Genomic DNA, 18,717 nt, shown 5'->3' on the forward strand with positions numbered 1-18,717 from the left:
ACCAAGGGTGTTTTCTTTTTGACAAGATATTTTCATCCTCTGAACTTTCTTCAGCATTATCTTGACTTCTGTACTTTTTGCAAAAAATCTGTTATTTTAGATTGCTTGCTTTTAGCTGAGAGATCTTTATAAATTTCATTATATAGTTCTAAGCACTTGTGAAGTTCTCTCTCAAACTCAGCTTCTTTCAGGAAGGATCTTCATTTAGGAAATTCTGCAGTCAAATTTGATACGACATCCACACTCAAATGAAAATTTTCAAATGAGATACCTTTTGCTCTTAAAAGCTCTTATTACCCTCCGTGTTGTTCGGTGATTTCTCTCATTCTCAAAACGTGTTAGAGTGAAACCGTGTTATAGAAGAGCCGTGTTATAGTGGGATTGCCTGTAACCCCCCCTATAAGTTATACTGCAATGCTGCTCTCTGCCCTGAGGCCATTCCTTTTTGTCTGTGCATTGGCCATGTCATTGCTTCTGAGGTCGCTCTGCACCAAAGGAAGGGGGAATATGCATATGTATGTATGTATGTATGTATGTATGTATAGACACACACGTGTGTGTGTGTGTGTGTGTGTGTGACTTTCCAAATGCTCACATTTTCAATCAGTGGGTACTGACTAAGTACTCACATGGAGAACCTCGCTATATGCTCAGGGCCACTCACCTGTTACAGTTAACTCCATGCATGAAGGGTGGGGGATGTATCATATCTGCATGCTTTAAGAACAGATCCTCCAGGAACATCATGATGTTTTAAACAGGATAGTTTATAACCAACTACCATTTCACCTAAGAATCCGAGACCAACAACGGAAAATAAGCTGATTTGCATCTAAATAATAAAGATTAAAAAACATCCTATTACATATCCAAGACCAAATCTTTTTGTATTAAATAGTTTGACATATCGTTTTGTCTCTTTATGTCTTGTCTTCTTCCAGAAATGACTTAGTTTTGTATAAAATGAGTGTGAGACTGGCTGAAGTTTGGAAACCTGTCAAATGCAATTTGGCCTTGTGTTCCCATTGTCTCCCTTTTGATGAAATTGGATATTAAGTAACATATTTAAATGGTTCAGTCCTCTGTCTCACAGACCCCTGGCACTGGGCTGCCCAGATGAAGACCAGAAAGTCTTAAGATAAAGATGTAAAAGTATGAGAAGCAAAAGCAAAAGTATGTCAGAGTAAACGTCATGAAGATTAGTCAAAGTTGTCAGCTGATTCCTTGAGGAACACTAGCTCATAAACAAACGCACCTCCTCTCCTCCCTGCTTTCACTTTCCTTCACTATTCATGATAAACATGAGGAGAATCCGAGGCTATGGGGTGGGAAGGACAATCTTAACCAAAGTGACTCTATCAGATGTAATTTACTCTTTTGTCTCAGATTTTTGCCTACAGTTACAGAGAGCGCAGCAACTAAGACATTGGAAGTTTTAAAACATTATTTATTGCTAAGTCTAAAACACTCAAACACCACAGCACAGTGACTGCCAAATCTAAATTAGAGTTTGTGGGATTTTTTAAAGTTTTTCTTCAGGGGAACATTTCAGCTCTATGGAGAGGCGTGATACATAAGAAGATGGAGCTTCTGGCTGGAGACCAATTTGCCTATAAGCCCAAACCAAGTGGACCCATATGGATAGCTTTTATAAAATCATAAATGGTAAAGCTGAAGAAAACTCTAGGCTCAGACTGCTTTATGGCATCGATAATTAAACCCGACTCACTGCACTCATGGGGTTATTGCAAATTCTGACTAAACGTAAAGAATTTTCAAATAATCTAATTATTCCTTTATTTATTCATGTTTATTCACAGTGTTTTTTTGTTTCTCTGCTTTTAATTGGATGTTTACAACTTCACACTATTCAGCCACTTTGTTTAAATGCCCACAGACAACTTTTATGTACTTCTTTCGGGAGAGAGAAAAGAAACATTAATGAGACAGATATCAAAGTTCCAGATACAGAATAGGAACAGCAAAATGAAAGACGAGAATTAATGCACTTTTTTTAATCTGACAAAATAAACGTAACATAAAATGTACCACTGTAACCATTTTAAGTATACAATTACATTAAGTACATTTACAATAATGTCCAATTATCACCACTATCTATTTCCAAAATTTTTTTTTATCTTCCTAAACAGAAACTCTACCCAGTAAACAATAACTCTGTACCCATTAAATAATAAATCCCCACTCTTCTTTTATCTCTGGTAACTTCTATTCTACTTTCTTTTTCTATGAAGTCCCTATTCTAGGCACCTCATATAAGTGTAATCATACAATATTTGTCATTGTGTGTCTGACTTATTTCACTTAGAACGTTTTCAAAATTCATCCATATTGTAGCATGTATCAGAATTTCATTCCTTTTCATGGCTGAATGATATTTCACCATTTGGTTCAGACATTCAACTGTGTAATGGACACTTGGATTGTTTCTATCTTTTAGCTATTGTGAAAAATGCTGCTATGATCATTGGTGTACAAGAATCGGTTTGAGTATCTGCATTCAATTCTTTGGGATATATACGTAAGAATGGAATTACTGGATCATATTATAATTCTATCTTTTTTGAATAATTACTAAACTGTTTTCCTTAGCTGCTGCACCATTTTACATCCCCACATTGCATGAGGGTTCCAATTTCTCCACGTTTGCTGACACTTATTTTCTGTTTTGTTTGTTTGTTTGTAACTGCCATCCTAATGGGTGTGAAGTGGTTTCTCATTGTGGTTTTGATTTGGGTTCCCTAATGGCTAAAAATGTTGAGCATCTTTTCCTCTGTTCATTGACCACTTATTTATCTTCTTCGAAGAAATGTTTATTCAAGTTTTTTGCCCGTTTTTTGAATGGGGTTATTTGTTTGTTGTTGAGTTATAGTTCTTTATATATTCTGGATATTAATCTCTTTTCAGGTATATGATTTTCAAATATATTCTCCCATTCTATGGGTTGTCTTTTCACTTTTTTTAATAGTGTTTTTCAATGTCCAGATGTTTTTGTTTTGTTTTGTTTTGTTTTTAATTTTAATGAAGTCCATTTTATCTGTCTTTTCTTTTGCTTCCTGGGCTTTTGGAATTATATCCAAGAAATCATCGCCAAACCCAGTTATGAAGATTTTCCAGTGTTTTTGTTGTTGTTGTTGTTTTCTTTCAAAGAGTTTGATAGTTTTAGGTCTCACATTTAGGATTTTGATCCACTTTGAGTGAATTTTTGTATATGATATAAGGTAAGGGTCCAACTTCATCCTTTTGCATGTGGATATTCAGCACTTTTGTTGAAAAGACTGTTCCCCATACAATGATCTTGGCACCTTTGTGAAAATCAATTGATCAGATATGTGAGGATTTATTTCCTGGCTCTCTGTTCTATTCCATTGGTCTATGTGTCTGTCCTTATGCTTGTACCACACTGTTTTGATTACTATAGTTCTGTAGTAAATTTTGAGATTAGAAAGTGTGAGCCCTCCAACTTTTTATCCCTTTTCAAGATAATTTTGGCTATTCAGAGTCCATTAAGAATGGGGTTTTTGGGCTGGCCTGGTAGCTCAGGCGGTTGGAGCTCCGTACTCCTAACTCCGAAGGCTGTGCCGGTTCTATTCCCACATGGGTCAGTGGGCTCTCAACCATAAGGTTGTCAGTTCAACTCCTCGAGTTCCGCAAGGGATGGTGGGCTCCGCTCCCTGCAACTAAGATTGAACACGGCACCTTGAGCTGAGCTGCTGCTGAGCTCCTGGATGGCTCAGCTGGTTGGAGTGCAGGCTCTCAACCACAAGGTTGCCAGTTTGATTCCTCGACTCCCGCAAAGGATGGTGGGCAGCGCCCCCTGCAACTAACAAGGGCAACTGGACCTGGAGCTGAGCTGCGCCCTCCACAACTAAGACTGAAAGGACAACAACTTGACTTGGGAAAAAAAATCCTGGAAGTACACACTGTTCCCCAATAAAGTCCTGTTCCCCTTCCCCAATAAAAATATTTAAAAAAAGAGAAAAGAATGGGGTTTTTATTTCTGCAAAAAATGCCATTGGGATTTTGATAGGGATTACACTGAATCTATAGGTCACTGTGGTTGGTATTGTCAACAATAGCGTCTTCCTATCAATGAATACAGTATGTCATTGCAATTATTTGTTTTCTTAATTTCTTTCAATGCATTTTAAATTTGTTTTTACAAACTGTTAATTGGCGTTTACTCTGTGCCAGGAACCATTCTAAGTGCTTTACAAATATCAATTTATCTAATCCTCTTAACAACCCGATGAAGTACTATTTTAACTCCATTTTATGAATAAAGAAACTGAAGCACAAAGAGGTTAAATAATTTGCCCAAGTCACACAGCTGGTAGAACTGGGATTTAAACCCAGGCAGCCTAGATCCAGAGTCCATGTGCCTATGATACTGTACTCCTTTCATGCACTCTTTTCTTCAAGCATTTACAGAACACCTGTCAGTTCGCCAGAAGCAGGCCCTGAAATACGAGTTAGTGTGCAAGTGATTTCTTAAGGAAGTGTTCCTGGGAGAAACCCATTAAGGAAGTAAAGAAAGCAGGAGAGGAAAGTGGAAGAAGCCAAATGGGGCTTACCTTCAGGTGAGGCTCCTGCTCAACCTGACCGTGTGAGAGCTGTGGAGTGTGCATTTCCAGTTCAAGGCAAGAAAGTTGGGCTTTTGTACTGATGGAAGATTCCAGACAATTCTAACTCTCCATGTGTCTGAGATAAGTGCCTCTAGCAGTTCAAGTTTAGACCTCTGAAGAAAGTTACAAGTTCAACTTGGTAGAAACAAATTATGCAGAAGCTGGAGGGTAGATATACAGAGATAGTAAAGTGGTTCCGAGGGGATCTGGGTAGCGTGCCAACAGAACATGTGGTGTAAGTATAGTTATTGAACATTCGAAGAAGTGAGATAAATGCCACGAATACACTCAACTTTAGACTCTATACGTTGGTAGCAAAGCCAAGACATGCATACTTTATATAGAGTAGATAGTAGTAGATACTATGAGGGGCAAATAAATTGCTAAGAAATTGGAGAGAAGAGACCATACAACTACTATTTTAGGCCCTGGCTGAGGGAATCATAAAGATCACTACACAGGTGCATTGGACCTGGTGCTCAGCAACATTGTATTTCCAAATGTAACGAGTTCCCCAAAAAGCTAGAAATGTAAAATCTCAGTCCCCACCCAGACCCGCTGAATCAGATCCTCGAGGATGGGGTCCAGCAGTCTGTTCTAACAGCCCTGCAGGTGAACGATGCAAGCTGTAGCTGGAGAGACACTTCTGTCACTACCTGGACGACAGCCCTATGGAAGCTCAACGGCACATGCACAAGGCCACCTGTGACCCTGCTGCCTGCCCAGCCCCACACTCTCCCACTCCCTCTTGTGAGCAAGTAACAATAGGAATGAAAGGGGAACTTGGACTAGATGAAGGGACAGCCACATGGAGAGCAGCCTTGGTAACCAACAAGCTTGAGGCTCAGGTGATGCAGTTCCACGAGGCCAATTCAGTGAGAACAAAATGACAGAGGAGAACAATTGTACTGGTCAGAAGGAGGGCCTGAACCCCCATCGGAGCCATCCTCCCCATCCATCTCCTGGAAGTTCTTCCCCTTCCTCCTTCCTTGGGGTCTGGGCCAGGTCCAGGGGCTCATAGATACCCACACTGCCTCAGAATTGGTTTATACCAACCGAAGATGAAGACAGGCGGCACTACCATAGCTTGGAATCATAAATAATGTCTAGAAGACCAGATAATTCCTACAGATAAGTGGCTTAGAAGTGACTATGAATACATAATACAGAAATGTATGCTTTATGAAAAACTAGCATAGTTTAGCGGGACAGGATATGCAGAAAGGGGTCATGGAAATATGATATGGGGGCCAGGCATCCTAGTTCAGGATGAGGAACCATTAGGCCTGAGAGTGAAATGAATGGAGCCTGAGCTTTAGGTAAGTGTCTCTGGTAAGGTGTGCAAAACGAATGAGAAGAGACCCTGGTAGAAGAGAAATCTTGTAGGGGGCTTGGAAGTAGAACTCTGGGAAGGTAGAAAAATATACAAGAAATTCTGGAAATAAAATTAACTATCTGGCTAAGGAAAGACAGGGGAATATTTTCCGGCAAACTGCATGTATCAATAGATATGATACACTTCTACGAAAGTCTGATTTTTTTTTTTTTAGCTGAAACAGTAAACTCATTCTTACCCTCAAAACAACAGTCATTAAAATGATCCCCACAGCAAAACATAGTTCAGAGAAGCTACAACCATACAAATGCTGTTTAACTTTCATATTTACCCCAGAAGAGTTCCGAAACATGAACAAACTAAATGATTCCAGGTGTCTTTAAGACAAATGCACACGGTTGAACTTTTAGCTTAAACTTACAGATACACGTACATTCATTCCCTCACAAAGTTGTCAGGTTATAAATCAACAAAACGCTAACTGAACTAAACTCTCCAGATTTGTTGTTAGCATAGGTTAAGGAAATCATTCACTCTCAGAGCTATTGTCTTACTATCAGCTCATCATAAAAAGCTAACATTTACATAGTTTTTATAATTTAATAATAATAGCAAATATTTATTGAGTGCTTACTTTGTGCCAAGCACTATGCTGTTTACACACCTTATACTATTTTTTTCTGAGACACAGAAAATTAAATGAATTGCCTGATGTTACAGAGCTTTTAAATAGCAAAGCCAAGATTCAAATCCACATCTGCAGACTCAAAAGATAGAGTTGAAAGCACTGAACAGTATCTCTTCATACATTATCTCTTTTAATTTAATCCTCTTCAAAATCCTTTGTGGTAGTCATTATTATCACCATTTTACAGGGGAGGAATATGAGAACCAGAGGAGTTAAGTGTCAATTGCAATGAGCCCACTGGAAAGAGCTGACCGGAACTGTCTGAGTCCTAGAGCAGTGCTGCTCCACTGTCCAGCACGAGGGTTACTCTGACTGGGGCACTCTCAGTATTTCCAAAACATGCCAATATTTCTGGGAAAGAAAATGTAACATTGGAAATACAGAACAGCTGACAGCACTGAAGATGCATGTGTGTGCGCGTGCATACACGCACCCACACAAATACAATGTGACAGCTTTAGTAAAGATGATAGTGGTGTGAGAAGCATCTACACTATCAGCTAATGATGTCAGACTGTGCGTGTGTGTAGATACCTATCTATCTATATCTATCTGTCTATCTACCTCTATCTATCTATCTATCTATCTATCTATCTATCTATCTATCTATCTATCTATCTATCTATCTATAAATATGTTTCCAGAAAGGAATGAGAGTGATCACATGGACTAGCTGTGATTTCTGGAAATCCATGGAGGAATTACCATTTGTGTGCTGTGTAAAACATAATCGTCTTGATAAAGAAAATAGAATTTACAGTGCTAGCACACAAGGGCTGCGTCACCCAACCTCAGCGTTCTAGGGCTATTCTATATGAGGCAGCATCTCAGGGACCACACCAATCTAGAGAATAATCACATAAATTCTGCGAAACAAATAAAGACCTTTTGTGTCATCTAAATGGTATTTTTCCAAAAGAATTATTCCCCTTCGTTACTTCCTAGTTACTCCCTAACTTGTGGCCATACCCCCATTCATCTCTCCCCTTGTTTAAGGCAGCAATATTCATTTTGACAAGAGGAAATATATATAGCAGGACAGAAGTAAACTTAGAAACACTGAGAAGTGCTTTTTTTAAAACTGGAACACAAGCCCAAAGGCAATTATTACCTGTCCAGTTACTTCCACAGACTCTTGCTGCCACTATGAACATGGTCTGTCAATACTATTTTAAATGGAACACATTCTAGAAGTGAATTGTCTTCGGCTCACAGCACAAGCAGAGATAATTCATACCCACTCTTCAGGGAAATGGCCAGAACCATCTCAGGCCCTGAATATGGAATGAGATGTGAGCTCAGCCAGGTACAAAGCCGGCAATCAGAGAGGCAGCCTCATATAAACAGAAATCAGCGTTTCCCAAATCCTGTGATTAGGTCAGGAAATCTCAAATCCCTGAACCAATTGATTAATATGACTATGATGGTTCAGGAAACACAGCAGGGGGGTGGCTGGAAGTGGCTGTGCGAGAGAGGCTGCACTTAAACATAATTGGCCCTTTTCCTTCGTGCCTTTGGGGAAAGTGTGATGGAAGATGTTGCCCAGATAGTAGCCTCTGTGTTTGGGCAAAGTTCTAGGTTATCATTCATGTATCCTTCTTGCACTTTGATCTTGGTCATGCTGACAAAGAAAATGAGAGGAGCCAGGCGAGCGAGCCCCCGCACATGGTAACGCACATGGTCACGTGCCGGATGAAGCTGGCCGAGCAGTTCCATCCGGCCTCGCCTCGTAGGACGCACCAGGCGCTCTGCGATCCAGCAGCGGTGGGAGCCCAGGTGTGGGACTGGCCCAGGCTCCACGCGCAGCCCCAGCCATTCACTGATTTAAGCATGGGGAGCTCATGAAAAGCATGCAACATGAACGTCAGTCAGGAAATGGTTACAAATTAGAAAAAGAAAGAGGAATCCAGGACAGAGGGGCCTCCTTTGCCACAGTAATAAAAGCAACTTCCTCTTTTCCCTAATTTCAGAACCACAGAGTAGAATTCTCTCCAGATGAAATTTCTTACAGGTCGCACGCAGGCTGCACTAAACCATGCCTGCCTGTCCACTTCCATGTACTCACACAGAAACAGATGTTACTGCTGTGCTGTTAAGGGTCAGTGTGACATGACAATGGCGACCAAGAACCTCTCAGGAACAAGCCTGCAGCTCCTCAGAGGTGCTTTAGTTCTTTAGACAATCTGAATGATTCGCGTTTGATCCTTCAAGTCTCCCAGGACGGGTAGCTCATGTGTAATGATTCTGACCAACCTACACGTGAGCTGAAAGTGCCCTGTCACGGCCTGCAGCACAGGTGTGATGCCGGCCTGTGGAGGCTCCTTTATTCCAGCCTCTCGGTTGTTCTCAGGCTGGCTGACTGAGCACCAGTACCATGGAGCAGCTTCCTGGGCTGGGGCACAATTATTCACTGTCTGACCCGTGTGCTCAAGATGACTGTCACATGTCTGTATTGTGGCCCTCCTCCTACCACACTGTCATCATCCGAATTTACCTTTGTCTCCCCAACTAGACCCTCCCCACCACAACAGAGCCCCACACACTTGGTGCTCCACTGGGGTATGTTCTGTGAATGAATGTGTGTCCTGCCGCATGAATTATCAGTATTGGTTATAACCTAGCACTATATATTTACTTCTCTTTCTCCCTTACATTGTGTATTTCCTCGTGATTTAAACCACTTCTCTGTTTACAAACTTTGCGAGACAGTTTAAACATGTTTTAAAGTTAAATGGAAGTTTACATTAAATGTGTCCATAGAAGTGATAGTATTTCTGAGAGCATTCAGCCTGGAAGTCCAATTCTTTCCCTCCAAAGAGACAGACTATTCTGAGGGAAAATAAACAGAAGTTTATATTATGCAGAAACTGAGTTGTCTTTTACACCGAAAGCAGCATTTCAGTGCAAAGGAGAGAACACTCGCTCACTAAGGAGGTAACCAAGGCAGGCCAGGAGTGGGGGCAGGGGGCTGTGCAGAGAGGGGAGCAAGGGAGCAGGAGAGTGCTTGTCACGCAGGGTGTCATGCAGGGTCTCTGCTCCCGCTGCCCACATAAGAAAGCAGAATATGGTGAGGTCAAAAACGAACACCCACGGAGCCACAGATAGGGGAGTCACACCACTATATTCTCGCTGGCGGCTGGGTTGGAGACACAGGAAGCAGGAGCCACACTATCCGCAACCTGCCGTCCACTTCTCTCTGCCAACCAACCCCACTTGCTAGCTGCAATCCGCTCTCGCTAGCTCAGCCACCATCTTCTTGCTAGCCCCCATTTGCTGCTAGCATAGCCATGGCAGTTATACTAGTGGCTAATGCCCACTGGTTACAGCTGATGGCCAACCAGCCACAGCTGATGGCCATCCAATCACAGTTGATGGCCATTTATTACCTGAGTGAGCACCTTTCCACATGAGGACGAGAGCCTGGAAACTGCACTCCTGACTATGTCCCCACAGTCCTGCTCCACAAAAACCAAAGGGGCCCAAGAAGACAATCAGGAGGCATCCTAGGGGCACCCATTAGCTAAAGAGTCCGCGCACTTGAGTACAGAGGGCCTGAGAACAGCTGAGTGAGGGCTGCTGAGCAAGGAGTCATTGGGACAACAGAACATTGCAGCCTGATGAAACACGGAGCAAGCTGCCATGGGGTGTGGGGGGTCGGGGGCAGACATAGAAGACACAAGAAAAAGAAACAGAAAAAAAGAGGAAAAGATAAAGCAAGAAGAAGGGAAAGTGCTCTGGTAAGACTTTCTAGCCAGATCAGGAGAGCTCTGTAATGTAATAAATGGGTCCTGAAGAAAAAGGGAAAAAAAAGGTGAAATGAATGTGAACTTTGCAAAACATCCAGAGCACCTTGCAAGGCAGCAAAATAGAGCATGAGAGTAACGGACAGAGACAAGAACAATGACTGTTGGGCTGGGGGAAACTTCTAAGTGAACTGAAATTGGGTACCAAGGAGAAATAGATTTGTATACTTGTTTTTTAATGTTCAAATAATCACTTAATAAATGTAGTTAAGGTTTTCTCCATCGTGTATGATTACATGGTTCTCAAATAAATCTTTGCTAGTTATAAGTCTCAGGATAAGACTTATCTGTAAGGAAATTGTTATTATAACAACTGCCACAATGTGAGGGGAATAATAACTGTCTTCCACCCAAGCAGGAATAAATCATTCTTAATTGGATCTGCCTCTGTTCTTGCCTTCTGAGGAGGGAAGAAAGAGGTGGAATGGTGCAGAATCTGTACCAGAAAGCAAATGCCACCTCTTGAAAGTCTAAGTCTTTAAGAGAAGATGAATTCTGGAATATCAGGAATACTTAGTACCACTGGCAATACCTATGACGATACTAACACTCCCTCCTCTTATAGAAAGAAATACAACCAATAGCAGAAGAGACTATATAACATATTGATATCCCATAAAAGTACTGGGAGACCCAAAGTCAAAGATAAGACCCAGGACATCAGTTTAACTCAATTAACGTGTCTCTTTATCACGTAGTAGAGTCACTATTATAACTAACAATTTATGATTGTGGATAGTCATCCTGAACTACTGTGTGTAAAGACTCCCAACTGTGCCCTCATTTCCAGTATTTAGCCCTTGCCCTCTATCTTCTGTGACAAAGTCAGAGTAATGATCCTAACAGTTAAACCCAATTGTGCCATCCTCCGCTTCAAAGCTTCTCCTCATTGCCTCCCAATGCCTACAGAATGAATCCTGAACTGCTTAGGATGGCACTAAATATTCCTCAGACTCTGACCCCAATCTACTTTTCCACTTTGTCTTCTACCACTTTCCTCCTCCCTCATCCTTTTCTTCCATTAGACTGGACCGTTCAACATTCCAGTGACAAATATGTATGGTCAGATGTTTAAACTGCCTCTTCATGCTATCCCCACATGTATAATTCACTTTTCACAACTCACACACCAAAATTCCACTTATCTTTTAAGGCCCGGCTCAAATGTCGTTTTTTCAATGAAGCTTCCTTAGTCCTCTGAGTCACAATAATTGTTCTTGCCTCTGCATTCAAATCACACTGTTAACGCCAAACTGAATCACCACTTGAAATTGACACATGAATGAGTTGTGTGTCCAAATTCCCAACGGAGTGAGCCAGTCCTTAGGCAGAGGAACTGTTGTCATCTTTGTGTTTTCCTTCTGAAAAAGTTCCAGCGAACACTTGCACTACTTTTATGCTTGTTCTAATTTCATACTCAATGTAAATCAATGATCATCTCAAGGCTCATTAGTGGTTCATCTTAGTTATCACACAGATAGCGCTAGTTTTAGTATGCAGTGTTTTCTATCTGTAACTTAAGCAAACCTATAGAAAGTCTAGATCATTAGACCAAATATCAAGTAAAAGTCCAAACAATAAAGTGACAGTGGATGTCATTTTCACAAAGGGTAGCATCCATGTCATTAATTAAATGAAACAATTTCTCCACAGAACATCATACCATGGAAAGCACAGAAGTACCCAAAATGATTTGGTATGTATGATGTATGACCTAGATCGCTAAGTCTAAACACAGCTAGATCGCTGCTAGTGTCTTGTGTTTCACTGCACTCTCAAACATCACCATTGCAACAATGTACTCAAAAAAAAAGTGTTCAATAACGTGTCAAATGATGGAAAGATTGGGAAACATTATTTATATTTAAATTGTTTAGTGAGCTATTAGATTTTCAAAGCTGATAGAAACTGTACTAGATAATTTCTTTAGGTTTTAGACTATTAAACTGAAAATAGCTTAACCACCCACAGTAAGTTTTACTAACAACTCAAATCAGTTACTTTATATTTGTTTATATCTATACACAGAAATATAAAATATGATTCTTCCCTGTGACAAGCTGATTTGGAGAACTAAAATTAACACTTGTGAGAAAGTAAAGACTATAAGACAGTATAAGACGAAGGTCACTAGTTAGAAGATTTGTTTTAGAAAGATGTAAAAAACATAGTTAGGATTAGAAGATGAGTTGATGTGATAATGAAAATAAAATTTACATCTCTAAGTTTTTTTCTAAAAGAAAAATTAGATGTGTGCACAAAGCTGTATGTACAAAGCTGTATATCTCAGTATAAAATGAAATAACCTGGTATCCAACAGTGCATTAGTTTATAAATTAAAAGATACCCACAAAGCAAATAATATGAGATGATTAAAAATAACTCTTTCATAGATATGTGTGAATGAAAAATGAAAACCTATCAGAATGAGTATTATATATGATCTGTATAAAACTAATCACATACATAAAAGTCTAAACAGCTATAAAGAGAGGTTACCTCTGATCCTTGAATTAAGGAAACCATTTATTTCCTTTTTTTGCTTATCTCCATTACTTGCACTTTATGATAAACACGTATTTCTTTTAAAACAAGAAAAATCATCAGTAAAAGCTTTTCTCAGTACCTCAGAGCAATCTGGCACTCCAAGCCAGCATTCGCTTCCCTTTTCTCTGTAACCAAGAGGTCCAAGCAGGTCAAGTTCATGGAAGAGTTTTGAAATGAATAAAATGCTGTTCTAAAAAGAGAAAAAATAAGAAGACATGGCCATTGTAACTTCTTAAGGAAGGTATGATAGTTAATTTTATGTGTCAACTTTACTGGGCCATGAGGTACTAGATATTTGTCAAATGTGAATCTGAGTGTGTCTGTGAGGGTGCTTTAGGATGATATTAACATTTGAATCCAAAGACCAATAAAGAAGGTCACCCTCCCCAGTGTGGGTGGCTCTCAGCCTATCAACTGAAGACCTGAATAGAACAAAAAGGCAGAGGAAGTGGGAACTTCTGGCAGACTCAGCTGGTCTTCTCTTGTCCTCAAACTGAAACTTACACCTCTGGCTCCCCTGGTTGTCAGTCCTTCAGACTCAGACTATACCACTGGCTCTCCCGGGGTGTGTGTGTGTGTGTGTGTGTGTGTGTGTGTGTGTGTGTGTACGCACGGGCGCGTGCCCACTGGTTCTGTTTCTCTGGAGAACTCTAATACAGGAGGGATTCTTGCTAAGAAATATGTTTAAAAGAAGGTTAATCTTACAGTGCTATGCAGGATAGACTGAAGTTGGGGAAGGCCAGAAACTAAGCATACAGCCTGAAAGATGCTGCAGAAATTGGCACCAAGGATGAGGGGATGGCCTAGGGTACGGCAAGTGGAAAGGGTAGCATCCGCTGCTTAGAGAATGAACAGAACTGAGTTCTAATTCCAGCTGAGCAACTATGCCCTGGAGTAAGAAAGGCACTTCCCTTCTCTAAGCCTCTCCAGTTCTTCATCTACAAGAGAAGCTGTTTAGACCAGAAATCCTCCAGCCTCCTTCTTTGTTCTATAAACCTAAGATCTATTATCAATAGGAAACAATACTTAGCTGCTTTTATTCAAGCTGTGAATACATTGCCTTAACTTTGTTCTTATACTACAATGAATATTCCATCAGTGCTCAATAAATAATGCATCAAGCAAGGTTTTTGGACATCACGGCTTAATTGTCAAGCTTGGTAGTCTTCGCACTATCAATTATTTTATTAACTTTACAAACATATAATGGAAAAATAAGCACATTACTTTGATATAAGCCTGTTTTAATCTAATTCTCTTAATCATGGAAAATGCCAACTTATGAGAATAACACATTTCATATCAGATAATTTATTTATAATGAAGCATTAAGTAACGTTAGCACTTAATGCCTTTTAAGGACACTGCACAGGGGTTAGGTGAGGTTCCAGTAGGCCAGGCAGTGATGCCAGTTTGATACGTGCACATTCCCTTCCCATCGGTCTGTGTAGGTAACAGTTACCTACATCTGAGCCAAAGCTGGGCTAGGAGAAAGGAGCCGTATTAACCTATTCCGAATAGAAAGTCAAGAGACACTTGAATACTGTACTTGAAGATTAACTTCCTGGATGTTCCAATTCATGTGATCCACATTACATATGATTCTGGTTTTATAGATACACTCACAGCTAAGTCCTTCTGATCAAATGAAGGCAATCTTACAAACCAATCACTGGGCAACAGAAGATGTCATAAGCCCATAGGGAGTGTGCTGACACACCCACATTCACCAAAGCCTTCATCATCGGAACCGTACAGTTCTCTGGGTATTTCCCCAGTCAGAAGTTGAAAAGAACACACCCATGATTCTTCCGTGGCTAGCACACATAGTTATTCTCTGTATGCCTATAAAAATCAATAGGAAAAAAGAAAGAAAGAAAGAAAGAAAGAAAGAAAGAAAGAAAGAAAGAAAGAAAGAAAGAAAGAAAGAAAGAAAGAAGGAAAGAAAGAAAGAAAGAAAGAAAGAAAGAAAGAAAGAAAGAAAGAAAGAAAGAAAGAAAGAAAGAAAGAAAGGAAGAAAAGAGGACAGCACACTAAATCTCTTTTTAGCCTGTTGTCTGATCTCTTAGAACTTGGACACATGGACTAGCTCTTACTTTCATAAAATTTCTTTCCTTCGTCTTGGGTTCTTTTTCCAACTAAACCTGGATCTAACAGCATTTAACGTCCTGAAGCTTTCAGGTAAGGCCATATTTTACATCATATTTTATTTCTGGTCTTGGCAGTAAACTTGGAATTAGCTAGTAAGGCCGGATTTCTCATCTACTCACTCCAGGAAAAAGTAAAAGAGAGAAAGGAGGAAAGAGCCAGCGGCCTGACCAACAGGAATTGCATGAAACCAGAGGAGAAGTATTCCACTTGTGCTTCAAGAGGAGAGAAAAAAGAGAGGCCGATGTTTCCCGCAGAGGGGCTCCATGGTAAACCTCTCGCTGACTTTTATCCAGGAATACTGAATATGTCATGACTCCTTTCAACTTGATGTCCTCAGTCCATGCTATTCATTGAGGTTTACGAGAGCTAACCTATTATTTCTAAAGAATGGGAAAAAAAGAAGAATTTGTTCCAAAATATCTGGTTCTCCATCCCCACCTGCCTTCATTTATAAAACAAGCCATCTAAATCTCTCCGGCTATTTTTCCACAGGCTTGTTTATAATGTGGTAATGATTATGCTAATACCAGCTGGGAAAACGTCTCCCTGGACATGCTGTGTGTGTGTTGGGGTGAGGGAGGGCTATATAAGTGCATGGGGAGAACTATTCAATAAAATTATAGGACATGTGTAGCCCTCTTTCCATATTTACTAGTTTGTTGTAAGCTCCTTCTCAAATGGGAAATAGACCATGTTTCCTTTACAGAGGGAGAGTTATTGAATAACGAAGACCATGTGTTCTGCTATGTCTTATTCGTCTGAGAAGTCTGCAGCTATTTTCTAAACCAAAATAATAGCAGTATACTAAACTTATTTCCCTAGTGAAAACTTCTGGCTACTAACAGTGTATGAATACACACCTCGCAGTCCCCGAGAGCACAGGTAACCAGTCTGTGAAGGCGTCCCAGCGAGGAGAATGCAGCCTGCACGGTGCGCAAGGAAAAACGGACACTAATTAAATGACGCTGTTTACAGGAGCAGTAGAGTACGACATCACTTTCCTTACAAAGACAAGAGAACGTGAAATTTCAGAAAAGACAGATAGCTATTTAATGTGAAACTTGTCACCACGGTCCGCTTCAGCATAAAACGCACATGGAAACCCCTCGCAGGAAGCCCCCCGCACCCACAGCGGATTCTCCTTCAGTCCGGCTCGGAGGTTGTGGATGTCTCTGAAGGAAATGATCTCTCTCCTGTGCTCACACACCCACTCGCTGCACAGGGAGCTTCAAATAGCTTTTCTGAGAGGTGTCTGCTGGATGCTAGGGACACAGAGGCAAGAGGCTGGCAGCGAGCCTCCTGGGCAGCCGGGAAAGAAGGAAGTATCTCCTTCCCACAGATCAAGAAAACGCACGTCCACATGGCAGCTAAACAAAGAACCTGTGTGTGTGGAAACTGCGCTTTTTTATTTTTACCCCCAGAGCCATGCAAACTATAAACAAATAGAGTGAAATTCTGGTAGCAAACTAATCTCAAAAGGGTTTTCTAATGTGTCAACAACTTATTCCAGATTACAGTACCTCCTTACCAAGTGTGATTTTTGCCACATCAATATAAGGGCATTTTTCTGTACATACTTGGAAGACTCCAGTTATCTCAACAAAACTTTCAATGAACGTGGCCAGTTACGGAGGTTTTCTAACCTGCTCATATTTCAAATACAGTGCTTATGTTCCCAATTCAATATATAGACATACATGATTATCAAAATGCGCCCTATAAATCCTTATTAGGGAGATTTCCGTTCCATTTGGACATCACAACCAAAACATTCTATTCATTCCACAGCATGTGCAATCTCTCCAAGTAAAAATTCTTTCTGGTGTTTCTGATGTAAACTGAAAAAGTTAATTATAATTCACACACAAAATCTTTTTAACAGTTGGAACCAGAAGTAGTAAGAGTTAAGAGCCCAGTCCAGCAGATAAACTTTTGCAGGTTTCCATCTGAAAGTCATAACACAACCTTTTATTCTGTGTGCCATTGGTACAGAAGGTTTTGCAAGGCAGAGTTCTTCAAACTGCAAGATGTTAACCAGATGTACTGCTGAGTCTTCCAGGCCTAAACTAGGGAGGGTGTTTTCAGTCTGCGTGTCGAATCCTTCATTTGTTTTATTCTTTTATCAAGATTTTCAGGTTTGGGTATTTCTTTTGTTAATATTATTTTGTTGTTGTTATTATTTCTTAAGCTGTGTATTTGTCCAGAATCAGATTTTAAAACATGCCCTTTTTGAACTAAATAGGGAATATTCATTTATTTTGCCACTTAAAAACATGTCTGCAGCAGGAAAATCTCTGCTTCCTATAGCAGGTGCTGAAAACCCAATCCCAGATGTTTTGATGTGTAAATAGCAAAGAAAGAATTTGAGAAATGGGTAGAGAGGCAAGAAAGAGGAAGGAATAAATAAAAAACAGACGGTTAAAACTTCAGTTCACATGGATCTATCACTAAAAGCCCTTTCCCAACATTTTGGTGTTTGGTTTCCATTGATGGGCTTCCATATATAACCATTTCTCATGTTGCAAATGTCACTTTCCAAAACATGACAACATTTAATCATTGGCCTAAATGTTCGCCTGCTTATTCATTCCCAACTATTATATTATATTCCTGCATTGACCAAAATAGGTGTGCTACATTACAGTTCAATATGCTGAGACTCAGAACCCTGTCTCAGAGATGTCATTTCTCCCATCTTTCACTGCATAGAAGCTTGGAGATTAATTGTGTCAAGACAGCATGATAAACCAGGTCCCCTAAAGTTTAAATCTCAGTCTGTAGTTGAAAGGCCAGTTTTGCCCCTTTTGTTCTTACCATTTGTTACTTGAAGGGATTTCACAATATATAGCTCTAACAGGGTTAAAGAGGTGCTTATAAATGTTTTCTCCTTATTTAGCTTGATGTTGGCAGAGCTCCTCCATCATTTCAATGAGAGACACATGAGCAGAAAGGCTTTCTAATATAGCAGGCCTTTATAATACGGGCAGCTTCCTTCTAGAATATCCTTTGCTATCAAACTAATCAGCATATGGGATAATTAAAGCCATGCATAGCACAGGGCTGCTTCTGACTACTTTAACCACTTCCCTGCCAGAGGGACAGAGAACATGGACTTGAAGGGAGTCCAGTATGGGACCAAGGGCACAGGCTTTGGAGTCAGGTTCACCCGGCTTTTGTCCCGACTCCAGCACAAGATGTGTGCCTGGAAAGTTCCTTACCTCTCTGAGACATGGTTTCCCCATTTGCAAAGTGGATGATGATGACAGTGATGATGGTTATGAGATTAGTGATGACATATGGTCACTATGAGGATTAATTACGAGGATAAGGGGTGAAGGACTCAGCATGGCGCCTGACACTCAGCGCTAAACATTAGTGCCCCACCTGGACCAAAGCAAATCCCTTTCTGTTCACTGAACCCAGGCCCTTGCCACCAGGCTGCCAAGCACTTTTTGGTCCTGACGCTTTTCCCGGGAACGCTGTCTTCATAGATCCAGTATCTAGTACCTGTACCAGCTTCCTATCCTCTCCAATTTCTTATCAAAT

The 18,717-nt window shown here is 40.5% G+C and overlaps 1 protein-coding gene across 1 annotated transcript in view; it reads right to left on the reverse strand.

The window, feature by feature from the left end:
• The window catches only part of SUGCT (succinyl-CoA:glutarate-CoA transferase), an 866,747-nt gene that overhangs the window by 425,116 nt on the left and 422,914 nt on the right, over nucleotides 1-18,717 (reverse strand). The window contains exons 13-14 of the mRNA XM_019710224.2: nucleotides 16,032-16,094; nucleotides 13,100-13,210 (exon numbers count right to left, since the gene is read on the reverse strand). Of these exons, the coding sequence (XP_019565783.2) occupies nucleotides 13,100-13,210; nucleotides 16,032-16,094 (174 nt within the window). The remainder of the gene's footprint in view (nucleotides 1-13,099; nucleotides 13,211-16,031; nucleotides 16,095-18,717) is intronic.

The sequence above is a fragment of the Rhinolophus sinicus genome, linkage group LG09 (genome assembly GCF_036562045.2).
Source record: "Rhinolophus sinicus isolate RSC01 linkage group LG09, ASM3656204v1, whole genome shotgun sequence".
In the NCBI taxonomy this organism is placed as follows: domain Eukaryota; kingdom Metazoa; phylum Chordata; class Mammalia; order Chiroptera; family Rhinolophidae; genus Rhinolophus; species Rhinolophus sinicus.